The following is a 14,247-nucleotide window of genomic DNA, read 5'->3' as shown; positions in this document are numbered from 1 at the left end:
GGACATCATGTACAAAAATAAATAAATCAAGCACTGGGAAAGGAGAACTTTTGTAGCGGTCATCACAGTGCTCTCAAAATCACTTACAGTAGGCGTCCCAAGGGAAACCAGTCTGGTATGCAAATGAGATCACACCCACTGCTCCTCTATAGGGTAGTCGTGACCTGCAGGAGGGCCGACTAGGGACAGAGCTATTAACCCTGCCTGTACCACCATCATAACAGGAACCAAAAGTTGGTGGGCAGAGCAAATCAATAATTAAGTAAAGGCCAAGGATCACCACCAAGGCCATCCTGGTGAATCTGGGCTCTGCAGGTGGTAATGTTTCAAGGCAGACAATCCAACAGACACTGCACACTGCTGAGTTCCGCAGATGCAGACCAAGGAGGACACCACTTCTCCAGATAAAACACACAAAGGCTTGCTTGGTCCTTGCAAATGCTCATCTGGACAAAGAAGAAGACTTCTGGTCTTCTGTGTTATGGTCAGATGAAACAAAAATTGAATTGTTTGGTCACAATGATGTTTCCTTCATTTGGTGTAAAAAAGGAGAAGCCTTCAATCCAAAGAACACCATCCCCACTGTCAAACATGGTGGTGGGAACCTAATGCTTTGGGGGCATTTTCAGCCAACGGACCAGGGAACCTAATCACGTAAACAGCACCAGGAAAAAAGAGCAATACATGAGGATTCTCAACAACAACATCAGGCAGTCTGCAGAGAAACTTGGCCTTGGGCACCAGTGGACATTTCAGCATGACAATGACCCAAAACACACAGCAAAAGTGGTGAAGAAATGGTTAGTAGACAACAACATTAACGTTTTGGAGTGGCCCATCCAGAGTCCTGACTTTAATCCAATTGAGAATCTGTGGTGGGAGCTAAAGATCAGGGTGATGGCAAGAAGACCCTCCAACCTGAAACATTTGGAGCTCATTGCTAAAGATGAATGGGCAAAAATACCTGTGGAGACATGCAAAAAGCTGGTCTGCAATTATAGGAAGCGTTTGCTGTAAAGCCAATAAAGGCTTTTTTTTATTGATTATTGGGAAGGATATGAATAATTTTGGACTGGACACGTTTTGCTCAGGTGTAAATAAAAACAGATTGTTTTTTTTAACCACAATAATGCCTCTTGTACATCGTCTTATCTTTTGGGGGACACCTATGCCATATCCCATCAAAAAGTTACTTGCTGGTTGAATAAGGGCTGGTTCACACGGGCGTCTGCTGAGCTTTTGCTTGGCATTGCGTTCAAACGCCAGCGTTTAAACGCCAGCGTTTAAACGCTAGCTTTTGAAAGCTTTTGAAAAGCGTTCAAGGCTAGCAGTTCTGGTCTCTGCTATTGTTTCCTGGCGTTTACTGCCTCTGAAAGCAGCATGTTGCTTTTGAGACTAGACGCAACGCTGGGATCTACTGCCAGGCTTTCATGAAAGCCTGCAAAAGCCAGCTCTAAACGCTCCCATTCACTTGCATGGGATGGCAGTAGATCCCAAAAAACGCTGCGTCTGAAACGCTGCGTTAAACGCCACAAAAACGCCCGTCTGAACCAGCCCTAAGAGTTACTTTAAGTCAAAATTTGTCAGGGGTATGAATAACTAAGGGCAGCACTATACGTGAACACCAACAAGTGGCTAAATATACTGTATAATATATGCACTACTAAGTCACTTCCTGTAACTTTTTTTATTTGGTTCCTGCTATGTTTATATTTTATACATTTTTCTGGGGGTTTTTTGAGTGCAGGATTGCCCTTACCGGTCATTATATTTTGTCACTTGTTAGTGTACATATTTACTGGATAATGTGGGATCACTAGGATGTCTCAAGCAGATTTGTGTTTATGCGTTTGTGTGTTTAACTTTAAGAATGATTAGTTGCTAAGGGATATTGTATATTCAACATTGTAACTGCCTTGATCTTAGGAGAAGTCTAACATTTTCAAATTTGTACAAATATTTGCCTTGATCACTTCCAAAATTTGGAGATTAAATAAATATCAACACACAATTTTAATAACCAATTTATGTATAACAACTGTTTTTTAGATTGGGGTATAGCATGTAAGCATTCGTGCCATCCAGAGCTAAGACAGGGCCAGGACACTCTCTGCATGGAGTTTGTATGTTCTCGCCTGCATTTGCATGGGTTTCCTCCAGGCACTAGTTTCCTCTCAAATTCCTAAAACATACTGACAAGTAGTTAAGAGTTTCACCGCCACGGTTAGCGCTAGACTATGTTGGGAACAAGAGATAAGGACCATGGTAACGATTAGATGATGAATTCCTCTGAGTACAGTTAGTTACAGGACTATATACTGAATTAAGTGCTGCAGAAGATGCCAGCGCAATATAAATACGAAACGAATATGTAAACGATCTAAACTCACAGCAACCAATTAGAATTTTTCTTGAGGTCTTCAATTAAATGCATGTTTACAGTTTAGTACCTTTAACTGCCCATTTATTTAATTAGCCTGTTCGTATGGATCAATCAATAGCTCTCCATCTGTTGTGTATATTCATCACTGCATCTTTTGAAGATAAAGCCATTTGAAGTTTTTATCTGCACTTAGAATAATAGAATATACTCAACATAACGTTACAACTGCTGATTAGTACAAATTACACACTGAGAAAACTAGCGTAAAAAGCCCAAATGTGTCAGTTTGTGGAACACTAAGTACAGCTCTAATTAATCAGGTGGACGTTCTCCTGTAGATCTGGTCTGGTTTGTTGGGTGAAACAATAATATAGTCTCTCTGCCTCATCAGAGCCTAGAAATACCAAGCAAAGAAGACTGACATCAACAAAAAGTACCATCCCAAAAATACCTAAAATAACAAAGAGAAAAAAAAGAATCACTAGCTTAAAGGACAACTGAAGTGAGAAGATTATGGAGGCTGCCATATGTATTTCTTTTCAATCAACACTAGTAGTGTCTGAATAATACCAGAAACAAGTCTACAGCTAATCTAGTCGGAGCTGACAATGTCAGAAACACCTGATCTGCTGCATTCTTGTTCGAGGTCTAGGACTAAAAATATTAGAGGCAGAGGGTCAGCAGAAAATAAATAGGTCAACCGCAATTTCCCTCTCACTTCAGTTGTCCTTTAAAACCAATATCACAAAATTTTCTAGAATAGACAAAAACCATCAGAAAAGATCTACATATATCACTGTAGTTTATAAACTCAGAATTTATGCAAATAACATTTTTTTTGCGGTACATTGGTGGACTTTCTTTTTCAATATGTAATCATCAGACTGATAAAACATTTGTCCAAACCAGATATAAAACAAAATGAGGCTCAAAGAACCAGAAGTCCCAGCATGCCCAGAAGCTGGCAAAGGTATACCTGCAGCGCAGAATGTTGATAAGAGAAGTCCAACTATTACGACTTAGAAGAACTGTGCACTAGATTAACGGGTTTACCTCGAATTCCTCGGCCGATGTTGCAGCAGAAATCTGAGCAAAAACGACACCTCTTGGTTTTTTTCTCTTGGTAAGGCGGTGGGTCTCCTAGGTGGTCCATACTGTCATAGGGGTTTTCCAGAACGGTTTTGGGGTTGTAGATCGCCTTGATCCTTGGAGATGGAGAACCGTCATAGGCCGGGTTGTCCCAAGCTTTTTTCCCCAAATTATCCATCTCTTGCTCCTCCTTGAGCTGGTTTTCTGCCCGGCTCCTTAGCTTTGCTGGGTTCATCCTGTCTGATGTATTGGCTCTTGTACACAGGTCAGCTCTGATATAGATTACACTTTGCTCTGCCACTAGACACTAATAGAGCCGGGACTGAACAGGTCTTTATATAGCGTCATTCAAGCTGCCTATTGTCTGCGGGACAGGACAATAAATTAGCAGAGATAGGTTGTCCCAGGCTATTGTCAGAGCACAGATTGCTCCTCATACTTCCTTTCACACTTAGCAGGCAGCCGTCATACAAAACTATCAACACAATCCTGTTTAAATGGATTTGATTTGTTGATGACAAAGTGGGTAAAACTACAAAAACTAAAATAAAAAAATTAGTAGGTAAGATTCATTAACAGAGCAAGTTTGCAGACAGCAGTAATCGGCAATGAGGAGAACGCTGAAATTCCTCATTATAGCTATATCAATAGCCATACATATAGATTTTAATGCCATCTAATTAACCTCTTCCCTACCAGTACAGCAGCTTCTCAGCATGAGACCTTTTTTTCTGTCTTGTAGTAGAGTACTTAAACACAGTTTTTGATTATATTATCAAAATACAATTTTATACCTATATAGAGTGTTAAAACTATTTAAATGATCTAATTAAGCTTTTATTTTATACAAATTAAAAGAGTGCAAAAATAATAAATAGTTGGCCTTCAAAGATAAAAAGATACTTATTAACCACTTCAGCCTTCAGTTATTTTTCACCTTATGCATCAGAGGAATTTTCACCTCCCATTGATTTGCCAGTAACTTTATCACTACTTATCACAATTTATCTATATTTTGTTTTTCCACCACTAAATAGGCTTTCTTTGGGTGGTACATTTTGCTAAGAATTATTTTTTTCTAAATGCATTTTAATGGGAATATTAAGAAAAAAAATGGAATAGCTTTAAAATAACACATGCTACCATGATTAAAACCCATGTATTTTATTTGCCCATTTGTCCCGATTATTACACAATTTAAATTATGTCCCTATCACAATGTATGGCACCAATATTTTATGTGGAAATAAAGGTACATTTTTACAGTTTTGCGTCCATCGCTATTTACAAGCTTATAATTTAAAAAAATAAATGGTAATAATAATTAAAGAAAAAAGTATGCAGATGTAGTTTTATTATTTGGCCACAAGATAGCCACATTCATTTATTTTTTTCAGTTCTGTAAGGGAGCTCGCTCGTTTACAAGAAGTGAAGGGAGGACGGCAAACTTTTTTTTCTTTAGAAATATTGCGACTTCTGAAAGAAGCAGTCGGTCTTTCTAATGGGGACTTACATCAATGAATGGGAACTGTGTTCCCATTCATTGATCTCCAGGCTAATGAGCAGAGGCACGGGAGCATGCGGGCGCTTGATCGCGCGGAAGCAGTAGTAGCCTTTTAGACGTAATAGCAACATCCAGAAGGCGAAAGTAGTTAAAGCAGTTTTAGAGTGATCTGGGAGAGCCAATTAGTTTGCAAGCTAAACAGGTGGCTGTTTCAATTTTCCACCTAGAGTCTGTCCTGCGAGCCAGGATGAACTATTTGCTACTATCCCCACCACAACCCAACGTTTCATAAAAAACACTAAATTAAGTACTCGAGGAATAGCTTACAAATACAATTTCCTAGTGAAATAGGCCCTTAATGCACTAAAATATAACTTTTATTCGTTATAATTAATACCAAATGGTGAGCAACAAAACTGTATACATAGAAGAAAATCACATGTGCTGGTGTGCATCTCACCAGCACAATTGTGTCATAAGTGGATAGGGCTAGATATATAGGGGGTATGAGCAAGGTAGCCTCTGCTTCTGGATGGGGATTCAATACATTGTGAAGTCCCTACTCCAGCCCATATGAGTAGCAGAGAGACTCAGACTCCCCTAATTTGCCTCTCCCACTATGACACAAGTAGCTGCAGACGGTAAGGAGGTACGACATACACCCTGTGCACTAAATTAACAACTCGACATGTTTCAGCATTACGCCTTCGATAGGAGTGAATAAATATAAATATATACAGTGCATTACAAAACACATATATACACCCCCCACCCTACCAGCCTGTCAGCATGTATAGCCCCTGTCAGAGACCTGGATGCCAGAAAGCTTTCCACTGAAGAGCATGATAAGCATAAGAAACCATCAGTTGAATTACTGCTGTAGCAGCTACCAAAAACAGGTGCCCGAGACTACTTGTACTCCACCAGGGGCACAAAACTCAACCTGAGGAAGCATCTTTCGCTGTGAAATGCACTGTCTAAATAAACTACCTAATAAAGGTTTTTTGTTTTTATGGCCTGCCTCTCAGTAGAAGAATTATTTAAGGTGGGAACAGCATACAATTTTGTTTTTGTTACCGCCGAAACTCCAACAGTCCATACCTGTTTTGATGCTCCTAGGCACCTCCTACCTTCCCTCTATTACCCCACCATCCCCGACCCTGACCAGGGATTACAACTATGGTGAGTTGACTTTTCTTGAGAAGCCACGACCACCGCCATTCCACCACGAAGCCGAGTGATGACAGTACTTCCCCACATGCTCCTTTGAGTGGTTGCCTCCTGTGCAACCCAGCCTTGTAAGTATAACAGCCTTTGTTTTATATATCGATCCTATTATCTACGATAATGCACCAGATTGGGCTCCCGGTGTCCCTGTGTTTTTTTTTTTCTTTTCTACAAGTGCTGAGCTACCAAAAACTATCAGGTTTGGTCAGGGGCATAAATGAAAATCACCGGGGCCCCTGCAAAAATTTGGGGGTCTGTAGGGATTGCAACATGAGGGGGAGAGCATTGGACATCTGCGGGGAGGGGGGACAGTCCCCCCCCTCACCTCAGGCTCTCCCCCCTCCACTCCCCTCCAGCATATATCACTGGCAGCAGGCAGTGGGCAAGACACATACCTCCATCCACCACAGAGGTTTCCGATCTCTAAGTGCTTTACGCTACTTCCTGTTTAAACAGGAAGTGGTGTCAGACACTTAGAGGAATCTCCGGCAGTAGTACGCAGGAAGGTATGTGTTCCTGCCCGCTGCCAGTGATATATGCTGGAGGGGAGGGCCTGAGGTGAGGAGTGGGGAACTGTTCCCCCTCACCGACAATGTCCAATGCTCTCCCCTCATGTTGCGACCCCTCCGGCCCCACAAAAACGGCCCTGAGCGGGCCCTATAGGGGCCTCAGGCTCCCCGCGGATGCAGGGGTTGCATCTCCTATTGTTACGTCCATGGGTGTGGTGTCACTTTGTCACTTTCCAGTTGCAGAAGGTAGATTTATCGGAAAATAGGGGTCACACATCCCTCCCCCAAAGTATCTTTTACATGTAGCAACTAACCACTTAAGTACTATGTGGGTATAAAAAAAAACCTGACCAATCAGAATCTAGGTGACATTTTTACAGCACCCTGAATAACTAAATTTAATACCAACTTATGCAATTTTTATTCCTCCGGCATTTACAAATCTATGCTGCAGACCGTTAGAAGGTCAATGGGATAAGCAGAGGGACGGGGGAATTAGCAAACAAAATTTAATGTGCAGTATTCGCTACACAAGCGAACCACAAATTGAACGCACATCAGTCCAGAAATCCAAGCCCCACAATATGTCAACATTAGTCTGCCTGGCCGTTCTGGTGTGTTACTAATGCTGCTAAAATGTAATTTTAAAACAATGCTGCTATCATTGAGGCTTCGTCTCCCTGACCTTGAGCTTGTCTCTCTAGTATTTCCGATACTTAGGCGAGCAAACGACCTCATCTCTTCCCTGAATTCAATGGCTGTAGTGGCAGCCTGGCTACAGATCTTTCATTTGAGGTTTTCCTGTTATTGCTTTTGTGCTCTAATGTTTGCACAAGTTCCTTTTGCCTCCTGCAATTATTTTTTTATATCTTTGTCATGAGCTTTGGAGATACTGAAAACAAAACAAAACAAAACAAAAAAACAGTTTTCCTTTCTCTTTTTAGGCCCTCTGTAAAAAAATTAAAAAATAAAATAGCATTTAGCGGCGGGGAATTTATCAATGGCGATGAGCCCAAAACAGATTTTGTATTTGGTTAATTTGGTTAATTTTTCTTAATTCATGTGGCATTAACTTCTTGCCGACCGCTCAACGCCAATTGTCGTGAAGTCCTGGGGGTGTGTTTTGCTGGGTATCACTTGTGCATCTCCACTTCAATGACGGGGCGAAGCGATCTCCCAGCGGCAATCACCGTCTATTTACATTGTACAGTGCTGCGATCGCCGTCTAGTTACATTGTACAATGCTGTGATCTACGGCAGCGATGTACTGAGGACAGCCATGTAACTCGGCTGTCCAGCTGGGAGGCTCAGGAGTGATCGGCTGTCATAAGCTGATGCCTACGACAGCCGATCGCTGTCATTGGCTGGTGGGGGGGAGGGAGGGCAGGGAAAAAAAAAAAATAGCTATATTTATTCAAGAAAACCTCCAAACAAATAAAAAACAAACAATGAAACAGCGATCACAGAAAGCTCTGTTAGTGGACAGAAAAGGGGCGGCGGAGGAGGTGGGGGGGGGGGGGGGGGTGGAGGAAATCACTTGTGTGCTGAGTTGTATGGCCCTGCAGCGAGCCCTTAAAGCTGCAGTGGCCTGAATTGTAAAAAATAGCCTGGTCACTAGGGGGCGAAAGCCTACGGTCCTGAAGTAGTTAACCTCCCTAGCGTTCAATTTCTGCAGGATTTCTGTGCAAAAAAGTGGTTCAATTAATTTTCGTGAAATTTTTGCTTGCAACTTACTGAAATCCAGCAAGCAAGGGTCTAGTATCCATTTTGAGTATAATAAAAGTTTCAAAACAAAATCATGTCAAAAATTGAATTAAAATTTCAACTTTTTATATAGAAAAAAAATAGAAAAATCCTCCTCAAATATGAAGAAATCTACAGATGCAAAAATAAATACTGTACAGTGTTTTGCCTAAAATATCTTGTGTGGTACAACAACTAAGGTCCAGTTCACACACACACTTGCACGTCATTTACCGCCGTTTATGCAAAAGCAGCATTTTGATCTTTATGTTTTCCATTGCCTGGAAGCAGCGGGGTCTGGTTGTTCTGGGGTCCATTAGCACCACACTCCTGTGTCCCCCTGCAGGATGAAAAATGACGATCGCTGGGAATCGCCATTGAAAGTCGACGCATGCTTGCAGAAAGGCATTTGGACGAGACTCTGTGCAGGTGATTGAGACATCCGCCTGAACCAGCCCTAAATGACCATACACACGTTGCTCTGAACTCTGAGTGGTGCAGCATAACGACTGCCATGGCGGGAGTGGTCATTATGGTCATACCAGCATGACTACATCAGGCGCACAACGATTGCATGAAGATCCGGCGTGTTAAATTTTTAGCAATGCCCGAGCACAGCACAACAGCATTGTTCTCGCTGCTCCCACCACCAGAAACTTCTCCATTATGCATGCTCATCGTTTCTCCCCCCTCCATAGCAAAAGACACATCGTGTGCAAAAGCTGATGACGCTTCTGTACAGTGTTGTTAGTGTTCTGTCGCCTTTGGCTGATGACGCCTCTGTTGCAATGTGCGGGAGGCAAAGGGACGACAAGCACATCTGAGTTAGCAGCTTCCAGTGGATGGGGAGGTGCCAAGAACAATGTCATTGGGTCATGCTTAGGCATAGCTAAAGATCTTTAGGGATAATCATTGGGCCACTGCACACATTCTGGTCTGCTGCACAACTCTTATGGCCCATACTCACGGGCTACAATTGTCGCCGCAACAAGCGGCGCGCGTGTGTTGTGTGAGTATGCGACGTTGCACGGTCGCGCACCCCAAACTGTCGCTCGTCGCTGATGTCGCCAGGCGATTGAAGCGCTCAATCGCCTGGCGACAGTTGCCGCCGCAACTCCACCTCCACTGTTGCTAGTCCGCATGAGTACGCGGACTAGCGACAGCAACAAGAAAGTAATACATTGGGTTTCCGGCTGGGGGAGGAGCAACAGCGACAGCTTCCGCCGCATCAGTTGCCAGGTCCCTTCGCCGTGTGTATGCGGAGGGACCTGGCGACGAGCTGTCGCCGGCCTGTCGCGCACACGCTCACGTGTGCTGGCGCCAGGCCAAAAAAGTTGCCCGTGAGTATGGGCCATTACACAATGTTATAGTCAGTCACGGCCGAGTTCAGACCAGTGTGGCAATAAGTGTCATTCTCAGTACAATATACAGTATGGTATTAGTTTGAATTTTCTGCAATGCTGTAATATGTGCCTATTGCCAGTAGGTATAACTCTTTCCAGGCCTGTTTTCAATGTCGACAATCCTAACTAGTCTATACCCATTGTAGCAAGTTTTTTAACAACGAGTCAGCCTCGTCATTACCACCAAGGAGACTACAGAGGAACTGTAAGCAAGGGTTGAACTTCATTCCAATCAGTAGCTGATACCCCCTTTCCCATGAGCAATATTTGCCTTTTCTCTAATAGATCATCAGGGACATCTGTATGGCTGATATTGTGTTGAAACCCCTCCCACAGTGTTATGTCATGACCATGGTCCTGACAGTTTTCTATCTGTGAACCTCATTGCATTGTGGGAAATAATGGCTTTTTCCAACTGCCAAGCAAAGAAAATCTCCTTCTGTGCATAGAACTCTCAATAAATGACCATTCCATATAGATAACCTGACAGAACTAAAGATGTCACCACCAATGATACATTTCAGAATGTAAATCACAGAGAGGAAAGATATTACAATGGCCAAACACTGACTAATATAATCTATAAATTTTGTAAAAAAAAAAAAAAAGCTATTTTATTAATTATGTTACTTTCACTACAGTTCCTCTTTATTAAAAGGAAATGTCAGCCAAAATAACCTACCCCCCAATCTACTTACCTGGGGCTTCCTCTAGCCCCTTGCAGCTGACATGTCCCACGCCGCAGCTCCCCATTCAGTCGCCGGCCCGGGGTCCCCGCCGGTGCAGAAGCTGAAGCAAGGTCGTCCTTTACTGCACCTGCACCGCTGTCAGTTGCTCGCATGTGGGCTGCAGTGTTCGCTGCAGGTACAGAACTACTTCCCCTGTGCAGAACGCTCCAGCCCACTTGCGAGTGATTGACAGCGGCGCAGGTGCAGTAGAGGACGACCTCTGCACCGGCGGGGACTAGTGTTGGGCGAACACCTAGATGTTCGGGTTCGCGAACGTTCGCCGAACATCGCCGCGATGTTCGGGTGTTCGACCCGAACTCCGAACATAATGGAAGTCAATGGGGACCCGAACTTTCGTGCTTTGTAAAGCTTCCTTACATGCTACATACCCCAAATTTGCAGGGTATGTGCACCTTGGGAGTGGGTACAAGAGGAAATTTTTTTTTAGCAAAAAGAGTTTATAGTTTTTGAGAAAATCGATTTTAAAGTTTCAAAGGGAAAACTGTCTTTTAAATGCGGGAAATGTCTGTTTTCTTTGCACAGGTAACATGCTTTTTGTCGGCATGCAGTCATAAATGTAATACATATAAGAGGTTCCCAGCAGCAGCACACGTGATGGAACAGGAGGAGGGTGGCGCAGGAGGAGAAGGCCACGCTTTGAGACACAACAACCCAGGCCTTGCATGAGGACAAGAAGCGTGCAGATAGCAATTTGCGTTTTGTCGCCATGCAGTCATAAATTTAATACAGATGAGAGGTTCAATAAACAGGGCCCGGAAACGCTAACCCATCACAGATGTTCATTGTTCATGTTACTTGGTTGGGGTCCGGGAGTGTTGCGTAGTCGTTTCCAATCCAGGATTGATTCAGACGGTCTGCATTTTCTGTGGAGAGGCGGATACGCCGATCTGTGACGATGCCTCCGGCAGCACTAAAACAGCGTTCCGACATAACGCTGGCTGCCGGGCAAGTCAGCACCTCTATTGCGTACATTGCCAGTTTGTGCCAGGTGTCTAGCTTCGATACCCAATAGTTGAAGGGTGCAGATGGATTGTTCAACACAGCTATGCCATCTGACATGTAGTCCTTGACCATCTTCTCCAGGCGATCGGTGTTGGAGGTGGATCTGCACGCTTGCTGTTCTGTGTGCTGCTGCATGGGTGTCAGAAAATTTTCCCACTCCAAGGACACTGCCGATACCATTCCCTTTTGGGCACTAGCTGCGGCTTGTGTTGTTTGCTGCCCTCCTGGTCGTCCTGGGTTTGCGGAAGTCAGTCTGTCGGCGTACAACTGGCTAGAGGAGGGGGAGGATGTCAATCTCCTCTTTAAAGTCTCCACAAGGGCCTGCTGGTATTCTTCCATTTTGACCTGTCGGACTCTTTCTTCAAGCAGTTTTGGAACATTGTGTTTGTACCGTGGATCCAGAAGGGTATAAACCCAGTAATTGGTGTTGTCCAGAATGCGCACAATGCGTGGGTCGCGTTCAATGCAGTCCTAGGCCGAAGAGGTCATAGCCTAGGGTCTGCAAACCAGAGTTACAGGGGTCCAAAATTGGTAAAATCCCCCATAGACTTTCATTGCCTCCCCATTTCACTTTCCAAAATCTCACAGCTTTTCAAAGGGCAATGGCTCAGCAGTACCAAATTTTCTAGCATTGTAGGGACCCTTAGGGGGAACATGACTGGTGAGTTTCGGGCCCCTAGGCCAAAGAGGTCATAGCCTAGGGTCACAAAAACCTGTTTATTTGGGCTATTTCAATGGTAGTGATGGTGACGTACATAAATCTCAGCTATGGCCGTTAGCAACGTCTGAATTTCACGAAATGTCTCATGCAGGTAGAAGACATATTGTTAGACTTGGATTCCAAAGATGGGGTCCCTACATCTCTGCAAACCAGAGTTACAGGGGGATTTTTACCAATTTTGGACCCCTGTAACTCTGGGTATCGAAGCTAGACACCTGGCACAAACTGGCAATGTACGCAATAGAGGTGCTGGCTTGCCCGGCAGCCAGCGTTATGTCGGAACGCTGTTTCAGTGCTGCTGGAGGCATTGTCACAGATCGGCGTATCCGCCTCTCCACAGAAAATGCAGACCGTCTGACTCAAATTAAAATGAATCAATCCTGGATTGGAAACAACTACGCAACACTCCCGGACCCCAACCAAGTAACATGAACAATGAACATCTGTGATGGGTTAGCGTTTCCGGTCCCTGTTTATTGAACCTCTCATCTGTATTACATTTATGACTGCATGGCGACAAAACGCAAATTGCTATCCGCACGCTTCTTGTCCTCATGCAAGGCCTGGGTTGTTGTGTCTCAAAGCGTGGCCTTCTCCTCCTGCGCCACCCTCCTCCTGTTCCATCACGTGTGCTGCTGCTGGGTTAGCGTTACTGGTCCCTTTACCTGGAACCTCTTATATGTATTACATTTATGACTGCATGCCGACAAAAAGCATGTTACCTGTGCAAAGAAAACAGACATTTCCCGCATTTAAAAGACAGTTTTCCCTTTGAAACTTTAAAATCGATTTTCTCAAAAACTATAAGCTCTTTTTGCTAATTTTTTTTTCCTCTTGTACCCACTCCCAAGGTGCATATACCCTGTAAATTTGGGGTATGTAGCATATAAGGAGGCTTTACAAAGCACGAAAGTTCGGGTCCCCATTGACTTCCATTATGTTCGGAGTTCGGCTCGAACACCCGAACATCGCGGCCATGTTCGGCCCGAACCCGAACATCTAGATGTTCGCCCAACACTACACGCGACCCGTTCGGCCAATCACAGCGCTAGCCGAACGTTCGGGTAACGTTCGGCCATGCGCTCTTAGTTCGGCCATATGGCCGAACAGTTTGGCCGAACACCATCAGGTGTTCGGCCGAACTCGAACATCACCCGAACAGGGTGATGTTCTGCAGAACCCGAACAGTGGCGAACACTGTTCGCCCAACACTAGCAGGGACCCCAGGCTGGCAGCTGGGAGGAGAGCTGAGTCAGGGGACATATCGGCAGCAAGGGGCTGGGGGCTGGAGTAAGTAGATCGGGGGAGGGGGGTGGGGGAGGTTATTTTGGTTGATATTTCCTTTAAAGAGAACCCGAGGTGGGTTTGAAGATTATATATACAGCCTATACAGCCCAGCCTCTGTTGCGATCCCAAACCCCCCTAAGGTCCCCCTGCACTCTGCAATCCCTCATAAATCACAGCCACGCTGCTGACAAACAGCTTGTCAGAGCTGGCTGTGTTTATCTCTATAGTGTCAGTCTGCTGCTCTCCCCGCCTCCTGCAGAACTCCAGTCCCCGCCTGCATCCCTTCCCTCCCTGCTGATTGGAGGGAAGGGACGGGGGCAGGGACCGGAGCTATGCAGGAGGTGGGGGAGTAGCTGAGACTGACACTACAGATGTAAACACAGCCTCACAGCATGGCTGTGATTTATGAGGGATTGCAGAGTGCAGGGGGACCTTAGTGAGGTTTGGGATAGCAACAGAGGCTGGGCTGTATAGGCAGATCCAGCCTCTGTATGCAGATAACATTCTTTAAACACACCTCGGGTTCTCTTTAAGGTGGTGTGTGCTTACTGATCATAATACCGTGGTGGCGGCACTTCCCAATCATAATTCCATTGCACCATCACAACAAAAAGTATTCCAAACTGGTGC

The 14,247-nt window shown here is 44.5% G+C and overlaps 1 protein-coding gene across 1 annotated transcript in view; it reads right to left on the bottom strand.

Moving 5' to 3' along the window:
* Positions 1-3,707, bottom strand: part of PKD2L1 (polycystin 2 like 1, transient receptor potential cation channel) — a 115,098-nt gene extending 111,391 nt beyond the window's left edge. The window contains exon 1 of the mRNA XM_068255077.1: positions 3,437-3,707. Within this exon, the coding sequence (XP_068111178.1) occupies positions 3,437-3,707 (271 nt within the window). The remainder of the gene's footprint in view (positions 1-3,436) is intronic.
* Positions 3,708-14,247: the final 10,540 nt, after the last annotated feature.

The sequence above is a fragment of the Hyperolius riggenbachi genome, chromosome 10 (assembly GCF_040937935.1).
Source record: "Hyperolius riggenbachi isolate aHypRig1 chromosome 10, aHypRig1.pri, whole genome shotgun sequence".
NCBI classification, from domain to species: domain Eukaryota; kingdom Metazoa; phylum Chordata; class Amphibia; order Anura; family Hyperoliidae; genus Hyperolius; species Hyperolius riggenbachi.
This window is presented reverse-complemented; position numbering and strand designations above follow the sequence as displayed.